This window comes from Drosophila eugracilis, unplaced genomic scaffold (genome assembly GCF_018153835.1).
Source record: "Drosophila eugracilis isolate 14026-0451.02 unplaced genomic scaffold, ASM1815383v1 contig_1104, whole genome shotgun sequence".
Classification (NCBI taxonomy): Eukaryota; Metazoa; Arthropoda; class Insecta; order Diptera; family Drosophilidae; genus Drosophila; species Drosophila eugracilis.
Genome location: NW_024571881.1, coordinates 523,682 through 537,690, shown reverse-complemented (window position 1 = coordinate 537,690; position 14,009 = coordinate 523,682). Strand labels below are relative to the sequence as shown.

Below are 14,009 nucleotides of genomic sequence, written 5' to 3'. Positions count from 1 at the left end.
TTCTTGCAAAATATTGAAAAATTGTATCAGAAATTAATATGGGTTTATGGGAGCTGATGTGGTGTCCTATATTAAAATGGCAAAAGTTAGGGATGGGGATGTTACATATTTAACCCATAAAAAACCTTACTAAAATCATGGAAAATATTGCTTAAATATGTGTACTTTATGATATCTAAAAATCTTTGAAAAATAGCTTGGTTATCAGCTATATAAATCCTCAAACCTAATGTTACGATTTCATACTGTCTTGCCATAAACATCCATTAAACCAAATCACGACCGCCACCAATACTTACCATATAACATGACTAAATAACATTTCGCTTAATAGCAATCCACTTCCGATTGTAAATTACTTTACTTTTTATATCGGAAAGATAATTTGGCCCCTCTTTACCCTACAGTAGATTACTTAATAAATTGATCGTAATCCATTATCGATTTGCCAACAAATAAGGCCCGTGTGCATTGTTTATTTTTAGTGCCTTAAATGCTTTTCTTTCTTTCTTCTTTCCTTTCCTCAACTACCCGGTGACCGCAATGACATAATGGTAACAATAACACGGCCAAATTACGGTTACAGTTCAATTAATGAACCGCGTTAGCCCAAAAATTCAAAACCGAACTCAAGCCATCTGTCAGGGCATTAGTCACAAACAACAGACCCTCTCTCAGACTGACAATAGTAAATAAACAAAAATTATTTAAACGCCTCATGAATTATTGCGCATACGCCGCGTGGTCAGATTGCTCGAGTGCCTCGCTTCGTTTGGCAATTAAATGCTGGCCGCGGTAGTTGGTCAAGACTGCACTTCGCGGGGCTGGATTTTCATTGACCGAAAGCCACAGATCGAAATTCGTTTGGTTTCGAATGCAAAATAATGCAAAACATTTCGCGGCTCTCATCATAATGGAATCAATCAAGCTCCGTTCACTGCGGCTTATGCTGTACAGCTGGCTTGCTCTAGCTCTGTTACTGTCCCGCTCTATTACGTCACTAAGTACTGCAGCTTTGGCTTAGTATGCAGTGAGAGAAATATTTGAGTAATATAACTTGTACTTAAGCTAAGATGTAAGGTAACTGTATTACAGAAAGAAAAGTGTCTAAGTTGATACTATCCTAAAGAGAGTTTTAATTTTTGTGAAATTATTAACATTTCTAAGTCATCTAGCATTTCTCTTGGTGCAATGTTGGTAGCAGCGGCATTAATAGTAATAATGCTGCACTGCATCTGCGCTCGTTCCGCATGTGAAAGTTGAATTCGAACAGTAGACCCGGCTCAAAGCGAACTAAACTCAAGTTGGGCTTGCTGGGTATTCAAATTGGAATAGAGCCAGGCTCTGGGCAAGTATCTGTATCTGTACCTGTACCTGTACCTGTATCTGTATCTGTAGCATGCGGAATTGTCGAGTGCTTTATCGCCAGCGGCGTGTGCCTTGTGGCTCACATCTCACATCTAGTTACGTTCAAAATACATATAGTATATATATTCCTATATCTGTGTGAGAATGGGAGCACCGTGTCGCCGGGCTCTTGATATGTATTTGGCTGTGTGGGTCGAACGGTTTGTTGAACCGGTATTCCACATTTGTTGCAGGTAGCACTCACCAGCAACAACATATGGTATCAACAGTCGGCGCAACGTGTTGTAACTACTACTTAACTGGTCGACAAACCACTAACAACTATCAATAGATCAATAGATTCATAGTCGGCTATTGCCAGGTATTTTAGATATAGCTGATTAAAATGAATACATTTTGTACGTAAGGGGTGGTCCGTGATAACTATGAAATTGCCAAGGAAATAATACGAATATGAGGAGTTAGCTGGTTTAAGGAGGATTTCTTAAACGGATTTTATAAACTTAACATATTTAACAAGTCTCAAGTCTAAGCACTTAACTTTACTATACAATTTTAAGACCAACCATTAACAACATGCTATTGAACTCTATAAAACTGCCTTGTTTACGAATCGGAATTAAAGCTCATTACCAGAAACTGTGCTCGACGTCTGGCTTGCAAATTGTAATTAAACAAGCAATTAAATACCAGAATGGTAAACTCTGAATAAAAAATCCATTTAAATAAATTTATACACAGCCATTAAGGAAAGAAGACTGGAATATAAACTTTAAAGAAATAATCTTTTTTACTAAACTCTCCTTCATTGTCATTTAGTTTTAAGGAACAACTCCTCAGTGATGAATGTTGCTTACTAATTAGCACTTTAGAGAACTCTTAACATTCTCTTAACCTTCCAGTTTATATGACACTTCCTTAAGTGTAATTTCAGCAATTTGTAAATATTTTCAAACCAAATTTCTTGCGGTTTCTTGTTTACAAAATGACCAGCAATTAGCCCAAATACATGAACACCCCACCCCAGCACAGATATTGAGTCATTCTTATTTACTTGCCCAACAGAACCAAAAGTGCCGAATGATTTTGATACCTTATGATACCTTCTCAAAAACAAAAAGCCGTTCAACTCGTTTCTTTACAGCTCCTTATTGTTATTGTTTATTACATATAAAGATTGTGTTTACTCTGCAGCTTTTGCTTTTGCTTTTTTTGTATTGTATCTTTCTGTTGTTAAATGCAACTGGTTCGATTTTACATTCTCTTGACGGGAGCCTTGAGCTGTGGCTAGCTGAATCGAATTGCAATTCCGCGAAAAAAACAAACTTCGATTCAGCTGTGTGCGATTGACCTTGACAAGTGGGTTCAATCCAGTCGATTATAGGATGAAAAAGTTCACCACGAATCGAAACAGCTTGCTCAGTGTGCTATTCGATTCGGGTCGCTCCGGGGATTCCTCTCTCAATTCAGCACCCTCCACTAGATGAGCATCCAGTTCGGCCTCCAATTCGGCACCATATCGTAGTATATACCATTCGGCCAAGAAGTAGATGACCAACGTGATCAGTGCGAACTTGACGTAGATTTTAAATATGTCGAATATGTGCAGAAACAGCTGATGCAGCAGCTCCATTAGATCCATTATCGCAGACAACGCTGCGTATACGTCATGCAAAAGTTTGAATCTTTCTGTATATCTAGCTGTCTATCTAGTGTCTTCGTCAGCCGTCGTGTATCGAGACAATCAGGGTTTTGCGATTTCCGAATTGAGGTCGTGTTTGGTTAGCTCTATTATGCAATTGCTAGCCCACAGTTTTCGTGTTGATGATGCACATTTCGCTTTCGGCCGCTTGACTGATGTCGCCTCATTTGCATTTGATCGCGTTGATGATCGCGGCACAAAAGTGCGTGTTTTTCTCGATATACACTGGTATCTCTCAATGGTCAGCCATTGGGCAGGCGAATTAATTATGTTAATTTGTTCCGAGCATCGGGTATTATCTATTATGCTCAACCTTTCTTCCTCCTTTCTTTCTCTGTTTGTCTCAGACCTCTAATATGGCTCCCTGTGAAAACAAATTTCGTTTTAATTTGATTGAAAATTAATTTGATATACACATAAACACACACACACAGAGACGGGAGAGCTGAACGAAAAGGGTAAACAAATTGGATTGCGAAAAAGTGGTCAAAAAAATGGAGCACTAGGTGTGACCGGAATGGACCACTCGTCTTGGCCATCGATCTATGGAGATTTCATGCTTGGGGCAGGTCGGATTACTTAATTAGCATGGAAAATGGTTTTTGGCTAGATTGAATATGGATATGCAAAGTGATAAATGGGTTGACTGGGAAACCAGATCGAATTTGTTAGGGCAAACCTTGAATTAGGCTGAGATGTTGCAATGAAATTTAAATTATAAGCAAAGAGAAAGAGAGAAGAGAATGAAGGGAAAATAGGGTTATCACTGCACAACCTGATTGACTTGCAGTATGTTCTTACAAACCTGACTGAAAGGACTACAGCCCTATTAGTTATTTTCCACTCCTCAGTTTCCCTTCATTATTAATTAATAGGTTTTAGCCTGACCAATTATAACCCAATCAAAATAACCCCATTAACAAAATCATCAACATTTTGGTAATTTCCAATTTTAAGAGATTAAAAAAAAATCAATTTGATGTGTCCCAAAATAAACATATCAAACCTCTTTGCCAAAGCATTGACCTTATATAAACAGAAAACATTCGAATTTGGAAATAATCAAAGACCTGTCCGCAGTTCAAGCCACTTCACCTCCCTACTGGCCCTGATAATGAACGCTTTGATCCTACTTACAATATTTGAATTAAAGTTAAAAGTTTACTAATATTGAGAGTTCAATTCGAAATGGTTCAAAGATCAATCAACTATCACTCCCACTTAAGTCATAAATGACCCTGTTTGTATATTTTGGATATTGTTTATAAACTTTAAAATTGAAGTCAATACAAACGGATTAGAGATTAGCTATAAATGGTCACCACTCTATCTGTCAGCTATCAAGGTAAGCACTGTTATTCCCAAAAATGTTTAAGCAAACGATTTACCCTCTTAACTTTTTTGACTACGCCACTGCCAGTTGCCATTCGTCAGCGAGCAGATCGACAATTTGAGACAGACCCAAGTCAAAACTGGCCGGAGATTGCATCTTTCGGATTTGAATACACTTGACAATCGCTTAACGCAAACCGACTTAACCTTACCCAAGACGAGATGTTCGAAAAAGTGGGGAGTGTCGGCGGTGTAGGAGCCTCCTCTTCAGCAAACTCGATAATCGCAGCAATTATACTAAGCACACAAATCAACTTCAACTTGGAGACCTGATCGAGAGACGTCTCTCTGCTGGACCACTGGGAAAACGAGCCGCACCGCCGAAATGTTTTGCATTAATTTCGAAAACGCATGCGAAACAGACGCAACATATTTATAAGACAGAAGCAAAAATCCCAAACTGCACTGGACGCAGAGGCGAAAAATAAAACCAGTTGCAAATGTGGATAGCCTTGGTGAGGAGGATTTCGATGGCGACTCTTCCTGCCGCTTGTGGGTTGCATAAATGGCAAATGCTGAAGTTGAACTGTCGCACAGAATCTAGAGAAGATGACTCCGGTACGACAGGTCGTCTCCTAAATGGGCAAGAAGATTTCGCAGAAGCCTCCTCTCCACATCCGTCGGATGAGATGACATGAGTTTCAGGCGGTGTGTTGGTGCGTGGATCTACCGGTTTTTCGAGACCAGACCCAGACACCTTGAAAGACCTTCTGACATTTGCCAATTTTGCACTCATCTTTTTGCTTCGGAGTCACTGGTCACTTAAAGATGCTCTTCAAAAAGCAGAAAACAGAGTGAGTGTTGAATATTTTTTAATTTTAAATGAATAAACTATAAACTTGGAATGAGCACTAAAATGTACTTATTTTTAAAAATATTTTTATTTATTTTGTATTAGTCCTAGAGCATTAACGCTTCTTCATGACAAAAAATCAGCATCCCTTCTGGTAAATGAATTTAATTTGCGCAATTTATTGAAGACAATTTCGACATCATGAAGTTGGGTTAATGAAATAATTTCTTGTTTTTACCCGCCGGCTACCAGCTGCCCTCTGCCATGCCGTATCACATTTCTGTTCATATTTTTTTGCATGAAATTCGCGTCACATTGTAAATTATTTAGTTGCATATTAATTAGTGGACACTTCCAGCAAACCGTAACAAAGAAACAACAACAACAACAACAATATTAAACCTACGAAGAGGCAGGGAAAAAAATATTGTTTAAGCTTCTTGCATAATGCAAATGGTGTTAACTTGACTCCAGTTACCAGTTGGCCGTTGCCTTTGCCTTTGCCTCGGCTGTCGTCTAACCCATTAAAAAACGTGAACCGAAATGTGGGGAAAAACGAATGTGGGTGAATGGTCAAGAAAAGTAACATTTTGTGATTTATAATTCCCAGCACTTGGTTAACAGTGCCAAACGAAATTGTGTCAAACTTTGTGCCGCTTTCGGTTAATGGCTGAAATTGAAATTGACTTTTAATTAGACTTTTCGTTTTGGATTTTGGTTTTTCAATTTATGTCTTAATTTGCCTAAAGACTTGATATTTCCGCATCGGTTGGAAGAGTCTTATTTCTTATGCACGAACGACTGGGATTGCGTAGGTGTAGTATATATATATATATATATATATATAGCATATATATATAATTGCCTGCGATTATTTCGCCTTGCTGTACGCGGAAACAGAGTATCAGTCTGTCTCCCGTTGTGGCATACAAAACTTGAAAACTTGAACTACTTCTTCTTCGCCTCCACATCTTTTCCTCCTCATTTAAATTCGGTTGGGTGTACTCGGGTGTGGATGTGTGGAAATTGCTTGATGGATAATGATTATGATCGGCACAGATAGATTACAGAAGGTGTTTGCACTCGTTTTGCATTATTCAAGTTTTCAGCACCTCTTAAGGAGCTTGGATAAATAACTTTTTGCTTAAGATGGGTTCAAAAGTAACATATCCTTTTTTAAGTGACAGGATAAACCAGAAGAGATCGAATGAAAGTCAATTGGCATTTAATTTGAGCCAAGATATCCCCTTTTAAGAAATAAATATTAAATCATATTTAATTTCCAGATAATCTTTAGGTCATTTTTACAATGCCACCCACCCACGTTTCCTTTAAAATGTATACTAGAGATGCTAATCCAGTGAAGGGCGATGGCGATTAGCTAACTTATTATGTCGGCCAACCATTGTCTGCTTCCTCTTCCCATTTCGACGTCACAGTGAACATTCACCGACCATTTAGGCCGCGTTTGTGTACATTTCCCAAAGTTGTTAGTGTTTGTAGCTTGTTTGTTATTGGATACCGCACAAAGCTTTTTTCATGAGATCTTTAAGAGATTGCCTTACTCACCGTATTATTTATCGATCGCTCCATTTTATCGCCTTATCAAAACAATAAACAAAATACAAAATAAACGGATTCAGCACATACAAATAATTTTTGACAATTGCCAAGCTTCTTCTTTTAGTCGGATCGAAAGCTATGTAGCATATGGTCCACAGCTGATTGCTGTCAAGTTGAGCTTTAACGAGATCTAAGGTGTGAGTGAGGCAACCAGTGAGTCGCATTAAATCGTTTGTACATATATGAAGATCAGCTAAAGCTCTTTATAAGAACTAAGATGGAATATATTTATAAACAAATTTTACTAAATTTAAATGTTAAGTAGGATATTTTCTTCCAACTTAAGTTTATTTTTCTATCTTCGATCTCGGGTTTTTATCTTAAACTACTTTACTGCTTTACTGACAACAGATAAAAATTTTGTAGCAAGCATCTATTTTCCACTGTAAAGCTCAGTAAAGACACAGCTCATATTTTCTGTTAATGAAGCATTTTCTTTTCCTGTAGTCAGCAATTTTTAAGTCTGTTTAAATTTTCGCAATATTGAAACAACATAGAAAAATATACACACATTCTGTTTAGTTTACGTAATTGAAATATTCCCATTTAATCTGTTTATAGACAATGGTAATAACAGTTTTTTAAATAGCAGCCTTAGGCATTCGATCGAGTCAGGTTCTGTTCATGTTTAACAATCCATTCCTCGCAAAAAGGAAGTAAATACCATTTGGCTGCAGCGTTTATGATTACCAAGGCGAATCTGTCCAGTGGTCGGAATATGAATGCCACTTTGTACAACAAGAAAGCCCATATAGGCAAATCCGGCATAAGAAGCCAATATAGAGCGATATCAATAATCAGAAATAAACACATTTCCTTCATTGTCTTGAGTTAATCCTTAAGCTTGCTTCCTTTTAAGTCTACACTTTCTTTCAGAGCTCTAAAAATACACAGTTAAAAGAGTATTTTACTTGATTTAATAATCGGTACCATTACTTACAGCAGCCCTCTTTTAAAATAAACAATCGGAGATACAATGTGATCCAGAATTGCTTTAAAAATCAACTTTGTTGTGGAATAGAAAGCTTGAAACCATATGATCAAAAGCTTGCTTCAAGTAAACGTAGAATTTGTTATGCAGATTCGCCAATGAATGAAGCATGAAGTTGGAATACGTCAGTATCAATCAATATGCAAAAATGTACTCGTACAGCAATTGCAATTTTACATGTTTGTATCGAAAAATATTTGGTAGTTTAACTGCTTGAACTGCTTTATTAGAGTACTGACAAATGCTAAATGATAGACACTCATTCAAAACGTATAAAAATTTGAAATAAATGGCTTAACATAAGAATAAGTAAGAAAGATAAGTCTTATTACTTTCAATAACATATTGCGTCTTTCAAAATCACTAGTTTTTATTTAAAAAGAACAGTCTTTTCAACTTGTGATTTTATTTTTAAATGTGATAACTGTCATAAGCTAATTGACCTAAGTTTCACTTATATGAACTGCTTTAAGTTAAGAAGTAAATAAAAGTCAGTTACTTTTTAAATTTTATTTTATTGCTTTTGTGCTCATCACAAGCAAATTTCTTTTTACAAATTTATATGAAAATGAAAGGTGGTGTGTATATTTAACAATGAATGGAATGTGTTACGCCTTAATATATATACAACGGATAATTTTGGGTTTTGAAAGGAAAGTAGCGCCAATACAGGGTGTTTTTTGTTTTTTGTTTTGTGACAACAACATCAAGAACAACGAGTATAAAGCTAATTAAACTCATTCGATGGCCTCGATTATTTCATATTCTTCATCCAAAGAATGATCATAATCGATATTGTATTTGTTCTTGATCTTGCTCTTGTAATCCTTGAGCTCCGCATCATTTTCGAATTTATTTGTATTATATCGCTGTTTGCCTCGTGAGCTGTTGCTGTTGTTTTTCTTGCCGGGTTGAGGGGTATTGTGAGTGCGATTCCTAGATCTAGTTTGGTTGATTTCCCTATCTCTATGGTTAACTCTACTAGGCTTTGATTTGATTCTTTCGCTATTTTTACTAGAATTATGTTGCTGCTGCTGCTGCTGTTGCTGTTGCTGTGATGATGAGTATGACGATTGAGGATTGGTACTTGGTGTGGTAAATCTCATGCTACCTCTAAAGCTATTTTTGGTCATTTTACTGTAGTTGCTGCTATCTACGATTCTATTGCTGCTATTAATTCCGCTGATGTTGCTGTTGAGTGCTTGATGTTGCTGTTGCTGCTGTTGTTTTTGAAATTGCCGCTGTCTTCCGCCGCGCTGTCTGGTTCCGTTTGCTGTCCCAATCTTATACTCATCATCGGCCTCATATCATACTTCATTCAGCTGCTGCTGGCGCTCTGGGATGCGATACAGTTCGTCGTTGTTCTGGTAGAGTTGCTCCGATCCCTCGCAGTTCACGTTCGACCACCAATCGCAGACCCTAACGGCCTGGTTGAAGACGGTTCCATTGGGGCAGAGGAAGGAGTACTGGTGGCCAGAGTGGAGGCACCAATGCCAGACCTGGAATAGGAAAATAAATATTACATATTTGTTCATCCATAGAATGCAATAATTATATAGATTGTGATCTTACCTGACAACGTGTCTCTGTATCGGCATAGTAACCTGGCTGGCGGCCCTGGCAGTTGAAGGCCAGACCCTTGGGCACGGCATCATAGGCGGGGTAATCCTCACCAGCAGTATAGCCATCGATTTGCTAAGGAATATAAAAGGATAGGCCTCAATATAAACTCAAATGAAAATAAATAAATTAAAAAATAACTCAGTTAAAAGTAGTTCTCTCGCACATCAGATATGAAACCCAATTATGACTTTTTAGATCTCTCGTGTGAATTATCTCAGCGCAGGCAGCACAGCGACCTTCAATTGTGGGTGGCAGTGTGGATAGAGGGGAAGGCGGCACATGTGGCAGGCAAACATTGCCCAAGCACAGGCAACAAAATGAACTCTAAACAATAACAAATTACAATTTGAAACAATTGCCACACAAACAAGAAATTTAAAATGCAAATGCAACAGCCGAAAAAAAAACTGTCGAAAAAAACCAACAAAAGAACCAGCGAGTGTTGAAAATTGTGCACTTGCAACAGTTGCAAATAATTACGGGGGTGAGGGTGAGAGGGTTATGGTGGCACACAAAAGGGGGGAGTATGTGACAACCAACTGTCAATCTCATGCGTACGAAACCATGAAATGCCGAAAAGAGCAAAATAAAACAATAAAGCTCGTGGCCCGCCAACACGGATCACAACACACTACCCACATCTATCGAAGTTGGAAAAGATGTGATTCTTTTGTGTCGATCTCTCTGGGGAAGATCCATCCATTGACTCCAGCCTCATTTGTTCATGTGTTGCATCCTCGCCCGCTGTCTATCTTGATCTTGCCTCGATTTCTTATCCCATTGTTGCCGCCGTTACGCTCAAATAAATCTCTCTCCCTTTCGGGCCATCTCTGCTTTCAAGGGGTTAAAGTTGCCGCCGTTGGCGCTTGTCTATTTGGGTTAATGTTGAGTTTATGCTAATTGAAGATGTTGGGACAGGGCAAAGTGATTGGCAATGTTCAGTACTTTGATGGGGTGGGAAAAAGGCTTAGTTTCTTCATGAGAAAAATGGGGAATTTATGGGGCATGTTATAGAGTTGTAATCGATGATTTAAAAAGGAATTGGTATTACATTAGCTTAGGATTCACTTTAAAAGCTGTACTATTTAAGATATTATAATATATAAAACCAAAAGTCTGCTAATCTCCTACATTTTCCTTAGTGCACCCAGGATGCACCTTCCATTCCAATTCCATTTCGATTGCATTTGCGAATTCGAGCTGCCTCGTTTTTCAGCTTTACTTTTCTCAATCACTTGCAATTTTCACGCTAATAACTTTCCAGAGGCTTTTAGCATTTTCAACGGCAACAAAGACCCAAACAACAAACTATATAGACCGCCCATTGCCTCAGTAACCCAAAAAGCGGACAAGATGCCACTCGGTGCCGAGGCAAAAGCCCCGCACACCATCAATTATTGCCCTCCACTCTCAACCTTTGGCCAGACGGACCGTTTTCCTTTAAATACCAACTTGCTAAGCCAACGGAGATGGGCCGTTGGGACGCTGGCATGGGAGTTACAGCTGGAAAATGGTTAATTTTCCCTGCATTTTCCTTTTATTTCTGTTTGACGAGCGCGCGGCTGAGGGGCCACCAAGGCTAATTGATAATGTAACCCAGCGGAGAATGCCTCAAATGGTGAAAAGCGAATGTTGTTTCCCCTTTTTGTTGTTAAGTCTAACAATGATACACTAAGAATTTGTTATTATATAATATTGAAGTGATTAATTCATGATTGCTAGAGGAAAATATGATTTATTTTTATTTTAAGCTTCAATAGCAATATTGAAAGAATAAATTAAAAACAGTTAAGCTCAGCAAGCATCTAATACTGTAAGCCCCATTTAGTAAGTGTATCTAAGTCAGAGGAAGAAAGACTCATGACGACACCTTTTTAGAAAGAGGGAGCTTTTAGGTTCACTTTTTACTGTGTGTTTCTGGCTGGGACGTGAGAAGTTGTCTAACACTTTGGCAGACAGGTTGTCTGCATCGTGTGTTGGCTACTCCTCCTCCCCTTCGAAGACCCCGGATCTTCTGCAGCTTCTTCTGCACTTGCAACATTGCATGCTGCATGAAAAGAAGATGGCCAGGAGGGAGAAAGAGGGCCACAGGGGGTCTTTTTTGGGCTGTTTTTTATTTTTGGGCAACAATTGTAATTGTTGCTGGTGTTGCTATGGTTGCTGTTGTTGCTGCTGCTGCTGCTGCTGCTGCTGCTGCTGCTGCTGTTGCAGTTGTTGCTGCGGTGGCTGCAACTTTGCGTGGGATTTTGTTGTTGCTGGCGTGCTGATGTTGTTGCTAGTTGAGATCGCTATCAAACAAGAGACAAATGGTGTGCGCAATCTTTTTACTCGGAATGAATGTTGGAAATTATCTCAGATGACACTTTTTTGTGTGTTGCTCATGTTGATACAACAACGATACAGACAAATGGGAACAGACGCGGCCAATGAAGTTGTCAAATCAATGTTGGCCAAATTATTCAATAAGCCATTTCCCAAGCTCATAACAAAAGATATTATTTGCCGTAATTGCGGGCCATAAAAACGATCAAAAATGGGGGGAAAGGGTTTTTTAAAGTTTGACGGGCTTTTTGGGTACCTTTTTGGGTATGAATCGGGAAGAAGATGACTGCACTTACCCCATTGACACAGTTCCCTGCCAGCATCGAAAACAGTCCGAACACGACTATCAAAATGCAGGCGCTCCACTGAAGATGTTGCTGCCGTCTATGTTGCTGCTGTTCATGTTGCTGCGGTGATTTGTTCGCTGTTGTTGTGGCTGCCATGATGTCTGTTGTTTTTTTTGTGATTTTTTTCTTTTTTGGTAATACGTAATTTAAATGTGATTTTTTTTTCCTATCTAAAAAATACAAAACGAAAATCGAAACGAAAACGAGTCGAGTGGGTTGAAGATATTAATTTTCTGTTTACAGCATTAAATTTTTGTTGGGTTTGATTTTTTTTTAGAAAGGAAACATCTTCTCTTTCATGGTTTATGCGGTATATAATTAGATTTTATATCTAAATGTTTATTATGCTGCTGAGAGAGGAGGCAACCGCAATTGCTAATGGACAATCGAGTGTTGCCTCCGTCGATGTTGCAGCTGCTGCCGGTTGCATTCACTTTTTGTACGGCGGCTCGGATGCTTCTAATGGATCTTAATTGATAATAACTCGAGTTGTTCGGCTTGGGGGTAACGATATTGCGTTGGATTCTTGTTTGACACATTATTCGAGCGTAATTTGGTTACTTGGAAATATGCTTTTGAATAAATTATCTTTTTTATAACTTTACTTGTTTTGCTTTGTTTAAAAATGTAAGAGTGAAGGATGTGTGAAATATTAATGTTTGAATCAAACCATAATTTTGTGAAAATAATATGTTATGTATAATTTCATTGATCTTTACGTATATATTTCATTTACTTTTAATAACTTTCAGGACTCAAAATATCCTTTGCATTTTCCGATTTGAAAAGCTAAAAGTTATATTTAAAATAAACGTTGAATTAAGCTTTTAATGTATTTATCCTTTAGAACTCAAAATGTATATTTATTTTTAATTCAAAAGCAAGGACTTCAAAAACGCTCGATAAGTGCACTTCCGCGCTTAAAAATGGTTTCCCATTAGCTTATTGTTCACTATTTTAGTTTTTTTCCAGTTCGTTCTACCACTTTTTGCTCCTCTTGGGAACTAATTTGCGTTATTGATTGCTCAACTCCCAGCACAATTTGAATGCCACGCACTTTGCCGCGCTAACGAAACACACGCCGCCATATATTACAGATCGGATCGTTTCCTTTCATATCGTATGGGATCGGACTCACTTCAAAATCGTTTCGAACGGAGGAGCTAGCGCTGGGGCACTGCACGTGTTGCCGCGTTTGAAGTTGATGCAAAAGTTGTAAAAAAATTCGCATCAATTTTAGTTTTATACTCAAGAGCAGAGCTCTGGCTGGTTGGGCTCTCTGCAGATGAGCGAGGCTGGCAGCGGCTAAATCCACCGCGTCATCGTTGGAATTGCCAAAGAGCAACCTCAGAGCCGCCACACAGAGACGAAGCTGGAAAAACTAAATCATCGTGTCTATTGATGCTTCGCTCGGCTGGTCGGCTCTTCAAATCGTAGTTATTCTCTCATTCATGAGTGCGGGGGACTTTTTTGGACACCAAACACTCTTACACACACACACACTCACACACTAAAATCCGCGGTCGGCTTTTGTTTTGATTTCGCGGTTTGTTGATGTTTGTTTGGCTCTGTCGCAAAGCTGCGAAAAAATTAGTGCAAATTTCAGCTTATTGATGATGCCACTTGGCCAACTCAACAGCAATTCCATTTAATTGTCGCGGTTAGTGCGAAATTTTCGTTCATTAACGCCGGATAAACGAAAGACTTAGGCAACGAACTCGATTGGCATTGATGAAAACGTTTTCGAAAAAAATGCGGAAAGGGGCGATGCAAATTAGGACAAATAGGGTGGAAAGCGTGAAATTAAACAAAGTTATGCAATCCTAAGCCTAATTGAACCATAAAAAG

At 38.5% G+C, this 14,009-nt stretch overlaps 3 protein-coding genes across 3 annotated transcripts; all 3 read right to left on the bottom strand.

The window, feature by feature from the left end:
* Positions 1 to 2,498: 2,498 nt before the first annotated feature.
* LOC108109913 lies at positions 2,499 to 6,969 on the bottom strand. Its single transcript, XM_017218721.1, has 2 exons — positions 6,825 to 6,969; positions 2,499 to 3,434 (listed from the first exon to the last, which is right to left on the bottom strand). The coding sequence occupies exon 2, from the start codon at positions 3,008 to 3,010 to the stop codon at positions 2,747 to 2,749; it is 264 nt and encodes an 87-aa protein (XP_017074210.1). The 5' UTR covers positions 3,011 to 3,434; positions 6,825 to 6,969; the 3' UTR covers positions 2,499 to 2,746.
* Positions 6,970 to 7,341: 372 nt separating this feature from the next.
* Positions 7,342 to 7,992, bottom strand: LOC108109785. The gene is made up of 2 exons (XM_017218464.1): positions 7,819 to 7,992; positions 7,342 to 7,758 (listed from the first exon to the last, which is right to left on the bottom strand). The coding sequence occupies exon 2, from the start codon at positions 7,698 to 7,700 to the stop codon at positions 7,473 to 7,475; it is 228 nt and encodes a 75-aa protein (XP_017073953.1). The 5' UTR covers positions 7,701 to 7,758; positions 7,819 to 7,992; the 3' UTR covers positions 7,342 to 7,472.
* Positions 7,993 to 8,351: 359 nt separating this feature from the next.
* LOC108109770 (probable serine/threonine-protein kinase DDB_G0282963) lies at positions 8,352 to 13,383 on the bottom strand. The gene is given in 4 exon segments (XM_017218444.2): positions 8,352 to 9,368; positions 9,442 to 9,564; positions 12,111 to 12,331; positions 13,300 to 13,383. Coding segments are annotated over 3 exon segments (1,032 nt in total). The 5' UTR covers positions 12,258 to 12,331; positions 13,300 to 13,383; the 3' UTR covers positions 8,352 to 8,606.
* Positions 13,384 to 14,009: the final 626 nt, after the last annotated feature.

Excerpts from the sequence above, each read along its gene's own strand:
- LOC108109913 (XM_017218721.1), bottom strand. The coding sequence starts at position 3,010 with ATGGATCTAATGGAGCTGCTGCATCAGCTGTTTCTGCACATATTCGAC.
- LOC108109785 (XM_017218464.1), bottom strand. The coding sequence starts at position 7,700 with ATGAAGGAAATGTGTTTATTTCTGATTATTGATATCGCTCTATATTGG.